Below are 6,274 nucleotides of genomic sequence, written 5' to 3'. Positions count from 1 at the left end.
AAGCTTTTGCTGCAAAACTTGAACCTTAAAGAAGTGTTACTCTGGTGTAGACGAACTTTCGGGTTGATAAACTCTTGACAAACCGTCTCTTCTTTCATCAAATCTTCTAGGATTGCGGTGCAAAGTGCGTCACCAAAAAAAGGCACCCACCCTAATTACTATCCCAATGAGTCAGTTTTCAAAAAGATGAACATTTTAACAATGATTAAGTAAGCAGGCCCTATGATTATGATAATGATAATAATATATGCATATGCATTTTAAACATCAACAGCTTGATTTATGGACTTAGTAATAACGAAACGACAATACCTTCCAGGTTTTGACACATAATCATCTATAGCACTAATCTCAACTAACATAACAATCAAATTAAATCATCATCATTATGCACGTTTTAAATAAATTAAAAAACATCACCCGAGTATTAATATTATAAACAAGCATTCACCGGTACCCTGTGTACAAATAAACAATAAGCAAGGCCTAGTTCCAAAAGTCTCGTAGGTTTGACTTCTCGAATGAACATTTAAATCGTTCAACTTCAAGTCAAATTCAAATCACGTATACAGTCAACTCCCGATATACCGCCCTGCTATATACCACCAACCCCGGCCTACCGCCAGGTTTTCTCAATGTACATCTCTATACAAATACACAGCAAAACACGCCCGATATATCTTCTTTATTCACACACCCTTATTTGATTTTGATATCATCGTCACTGCTATACCCTCGTCGTGGTCGCCCATTCTTCCGTCTTTTTTTCACTATAAAATTTGTATTCACCTATGCAGGTGTTCAACTTTGACAATCCTTAGAAATTTTCGAACCCCTGACGCGCTCGTGTTTCTATATTTTTCTCTGTAACTTGCCTTGTATTTGATTGATGAGTTCGTCGAATAAAATAAACTAAACTCATTTACCGCCTAACCCCACCTACCGTCAGGTTTTCTTAACATACATCTCTAAACAAATACATAGTAGAACGCCCCCGATTTACCCCCATACTCTCTATACCGCCGAAATCGTTCGTCATCGATGTGGGCGGTATATCGGGGGTTGACTGTATATTCCACCTGTGGAACTGAGCCAGTGTCATGATTAAAGTACACAATTAATCTCAAGACCTGAGTGCTTGCACCAAGCGCACACCACGCTGGGAAACATTGGAACAGATGACAGAAACATGTTTCCGAGCGTTTCCCGTGTCGTGTCATTTCCGAGAACAAACATACTTGATTCCCTGTATATGTTTCCCTGCGTCGCGTGCATCAGGCTTTCGTATATAAAAAGAGGTATATAAGGCTGATCTAATCTCTAGTCTTAGCCGTTGCCTTACAATTGAGTAAGCTGATATATAATGACGATCATATTTTGGTGCTCTGTGAATATTAGAGAATCCTGTGCTGTTTATCTTGTCAGCGCCTTTATCAGAACTGGTAACATCCAAATCAGGCCGAAACTGTAGCGTACCATAGTCGCTCCCCCGGCTGAAACGAGTTCAAATATGGTGCCTTGATACAATAAAAACAAACGCTGCTGTTTTACTAAACAGAATATTCTATGGAATTGATGTGTTATTGTTTAGTGTAGGTTCAGCGAGGAGCCTCATAAATGATGGCTCTGCACTAAATCTTCGATGTCTTTGACATCATCAAAATTAGGGTTTGAATCTGTTAACGGATGATTTCCGGTTCTAACGAACTTATAGTTTTTAGTACAGATTTTGACTCAAAAGGTATTTTTTCTGGTCAGGGGCGGATTTAAATTTTTCGACCGAGTATTGTAAGGAACATCGGGAAACGTAGTGAAAAAAACCCAGAATAAATTTTTTTTTTCAAAAACTGATTTCGAATGCAGAAAATGCCACCGACAAGCATCAAATTTTCAGAATTTTCTTGGTTAGGACCCCAGACCACCTATTTCCGTATCAAATATCCTAGATCAACTTCAGCTGGTATTCAATGTTTGGATAAAAGACCTATAAGGATTCTGCGAAGAAGTACCCCAATGCATTTCAGCGAAGGTTACTCTCGTCCCAAACACTGGCGGATCCATGAAAAACAAAGGGAAGGCCATTCCTCGAATTAAGTAGCCAAGCCAAATGTTGCAAAGGGTGGAGTTCTGGCCTCGGGCATCCAATAATATTCATAGGCAATTTTCGAGGTGATGGGTGTCAAATCTGCAGGTTTAACGATCTTTGTTTCCCTGCATATCGACAACGGACATTTTGTCTTCATTCTTTATTGCAATACTTACTTCGTCTTGGTTGAGGGGCCGTCTCCCCGGGGCAAGCAGTAGCCACCATTCCAGCCATCACCGTTTCGATCTGCTCAATGGGAGCCGTTAGATTACCGCCGAACTCCTTCATTATCGCGGTAAATCCGTCGGTTAACGGGCAGTTATCCGGCTCGCTTTTCGATAGACAATGCATCATGTTTCCGATCAAACCCGTACGGTTTCTGCAAAGTAAAATTCGAAAGTCTCGACTATTTCAAATATCGTACGGAGGGACGTGCGGATACTAAACTCAGGATTGGTAGAACACTATATCCGTGTTGACGCGATGAGGAGAGAATCCCACAATGATAATAAAAAGTCCGAAAATGAAACTTCGAGATAGTAGTTTATTTCAACGTTTCGACTATATCCTAATAGTCATCTTCAGGAATAATGAGATACTACAGAAATTATGAGATATATATACAACCCAGAGACAAAGGGACTAATTCAAGTAATCAGAGATGATACGAACTAAAGGAAAATTAACGATATAATTGTATATATATCTCATAATTTCTGTAGTATCTCATTATTCCTGAAGATGACTATTAGGATATAGTCGAAACGTTGAAATAAACTACTATCTCGAAGTTTCATTTTCGGACTTTTTATTATCATTGTGGGATTCTCTACTAAACTCAGATCCGAACTCTTCATCTCACATTGAATAAACTACTAGCGTTGCGACATTCTGGTGCGTTCCATTCCTCTGCCGTGTTTGCCCGCAGACTTTAAACGAGTCCATGGTTTTCCAGATGGAAACTCGATACAGAAAAGCATGCTCGGTAGCAGCGGGTCGACGCCACCGCAAGCCACGATCGCAACGCAACCTTCTTTACCGCATACAGTCAGCGTTACAAATACATAGGAACCAGTCTTTATCGACTTATGTACTTACAAAGAACTCAGTAAAGGACAGGCGAATTTCATTAGCTTCATCGAGATTAACCCTATGTCAACAGACGATACAGCGCTGGCGTTGGTCATCATTTTGATAATTGTCGGGTCTTGCGTTATCTGCGCTAAGCTATCAAACGTTTTGAACTCCGATTTAACTATATCGTTAACCGCATTCATCGGGTCTGCGCTCTTCGAAAGAGTACAATTCAACAGTTTTGTCATTTGCTTCACGATGCAGATGTCGAATCCTGAAAAATTCGATGAATACATTTCTTTTGTTTGTTTGTTTTTGCTTGACGTCGTTTGGATCTAAGTTTCCAAGACTAACCCTATTGGATTACGGCAGGACGGCCTTTTAAGTTTGCTCGCGCACAGCGGGTTTAAGTAGCCAGCAGGATTCGAACCGACCTGTCACTCAGCACTTAAAGCATCACGCCTTATCCCACTGAGCTACCGAGGAGCGAATTTCCGACGACGCTACTGTGGCAATCGAGGATCCACCAGGGGCGCTAGTGTGAAGTCAATATTTCTCACAGAAAAATAACTTCCGCGAATATGTTATTTTTAGCAATTTAGGATAAGGGCAAAAGAAACTGATGTATTTCGCCATTTTTAAAGTACCGATATATTTTATCTATTTTCAAAATGTTTTCTTATTTTAGGCCAAATTTTTTCAATTGGCAAACCGACAAATTTATAGGACGTAAATACTGTTCTTTCCAATTCATACATTTGTTTGAAACAAAACGTTTTTTTGTGGTCACTGGAAACAAGTATGTTAGACTAAACACGATAAAATCGTTGATATCGAAGTCAAGATTAAGACGAACTTCAAAATTGCGTTGACCGAGCTTCCGGTAGCGACACTAGAATAATCCTTATGGAAACTACTCAAATAGGCAAAAGCCGTGAAGGTCGACTGTGACGCGACCGTCAGCGACAAGTCTCGGTCATTCGCAGTCGTGATTGATATATGTCGATTATAATATCGCGACTGGAAAAGACGACTGTGTCGCATTACAGAAAGTAGAACATATGCGACTACTTGGTTTTCAATAAGATTAGAAGATGTTTCAACTTACCCACATTCGTTCCTTGACAAATGTCATCAACAATAGACTTGAACTTCAGGGTCTTTGAAAATATTGGGCAATCGTTTTTTTCAGTTGACTTCGTCAAACAGCCGTCGACGACGTCGTACACATTCGTGGTTCCAAAGTGCGTCCTGCGGAAACGAATTCCCGCGATCAGAAAGAAAGGAAACCTCGAATTTGCTAATAATGCCCTGAATGACGTACATTTGTTTGACATTTATTACTAAGACGTTTATACTACGGACGATTTAGAAGCAAATGAGACATTTAAAATCATCGGATTCAAAATCTGATCTCAAAAATATTCATTCCACTCGTGGCATTATTTGTAGATTCTATAGGTTTCTTAACGGTCGATTAACCGGGGCGGTCAGAAACGAACCAACTGCCAGGATTCGAACTGACGAATCATAGATTGACCGAGATCAACTAAAAAATCGTGCCTCCCAAAATCTTATTCAACTTACTTGGCGCACATTAATTCACTAGCTTTCGACGGGTACTGCACCATTTTCTCCACAAACCCAACGTAGTCATCCAGTTTATCTTTCATTTCTGTCGATACACACGACGTTAGATCCCCGACGGATGGCAGAACGCACTGTTGAATCTGGGCTAAACGATGAATATACGTATACAAATAATTTAAAAAAACCCAGTTGAAACAAGTTGCTTTCAGTGTTTTCAAGGTGTAAACGCAGTAAATCAGAAATGGCGCGTCTCTGAGAAACGGTATCTCGAACTGATACATTATGTCCCCAAATACTAGCTGCTCTACCGTCGCGGCTGTAGGAAAGGCTTGGGGGTTCTCGACCAGTGTGGCTGCTCTGCTCACTGCTTTACAACCGCTGTGAGCGGGACGGTTCACGATGAACCCATTCGGCTTTCCACTCCATCGTATATTCTGGTCACAACAAAATACTCAAAATAACATCGCTGCTTCATACTCACAAATGCTAAATTCAGTCGGCAAGAATTTGCAGAATAAATGAACAAACGGCAGGATACTCGGCGCAAAGTGCACGACAATTTGAAGGTACTTGTCAAAATTGGGAATTGTCGACAAGATACACGGAGCCACCTTTCGGCTTTCAAGATCGAATAGGCATTTAGGCATCCTCGAAATCAATTCAACCGCTTTATCCCTGTAAAAAAATCAAGTAACTGATTTCCATTACACAACCATTAGGCATTATCAATTCCGTAGATTGGTTGAAATATTTCTTTTGCATTTGTCCTTGTATTTTGTCAAGCCGGTATAGATTTTACCGGGTCCAAGTTTTAAAAGAAACGAGGTTGAGTCAACTTCACTTCTCTCAAATTCTCCGTATTCGGTACAAACTTAGTGGTAAAAATCCACTGTAGCAAACCTTTACCGGCGCCACGGCTATAGGTTGACAAGTCTTACCTCCAATTGGCGGCACAACCGACTTCTGCGGCGCCTAAAACGCTGTTAATCAATTTCTGAAAGAGAATCCTTTTTCAATTTACCATTATGAGCTTCGTTTGCAATCGATGGTTAGATATCAACTGGTTTTAGTGGAACATAAGCCAACTTTTCAAAATCCATCTAATCAACTTAACATCCATGTACATTTTTATTCAACTTCTTATATGCATTCTCTTCTACTGTTTGGCAATGTTCAATCATTTTTAATGTATTTCTTATATAAGACTTTGTAAGCGCATTTAACTACTGAACGATAGTTTCAACCAAGGACAAATTGAATTGGAATTGAATTCCTGTGGCATTTTGCGAGGATATGACATGGGCCGCAACTGCAATCGTGGCTTAGTAGATATTTCGATATACGTAGACTCGTAAAAAAATCGTATGCATTTCAATATCTGTTTCCTCCTTGTGAGAAGAACAATAAAATCCTGAATGATCCCAATTTCAAGTGAGGATATGTATGTCCTATATGGCAACTCTGACAAATGTCGTGTTTAGACGGGATTCATTCATTTTTTCGAGTGTTGGAAAAAATTACCGT

The 6,274-nt window shown here is 39.9% G+C and overlaps 1 protein-coding gene across 1 annotated transcript; it reads right to left on the bottom strand.

Moving 5' to 3' along the window:
- Positions 1-1,611: 1,611 nt before the first annotated feature.
- Positions 1,612-3,408, bottom strand: LOC141902237 (uncharacterized). The gene is made up of 3 exons (XM_074789879.1): positions 3,185-3,408; positions 2,263-2,465; positions 1,612-1,676 (listed from the first exon to the last, which is right to left on the bottom strand). The coding sequence occupies exons 1-3, from the start codon at positions 3,406-3,408 to the stop codon at positions 1,612-1,614; spliced, it is 492 nt and encodes a 163-aa protein (XP_074645980.1).
- Between the last annotated feature and the right edge of the window lie 2,866 nt (positions 3,409-6,274).

This window comes from Tubulanus polymorphus, chromosome 3 (genome assembly GCF_964204645.1).
Source record: "Tubulanus polymorphus chromosome 3, tnTubPoly1.2, whole genome shotgun sequence".
Classification (NCBI taxonomy): domain Eukaryota; kingdom Metazoa; phylum Nemertea; class Palaeonemertea; order Tubulaniformes; family Tubulanidae; genus Tubulanus; species Tubulanus polymorphus.
The sequence above is the reverse complement of the archived record's forward strand: the minus strand, read 5'-3'. Positions and strand labels throughout refer to the sequence as shown.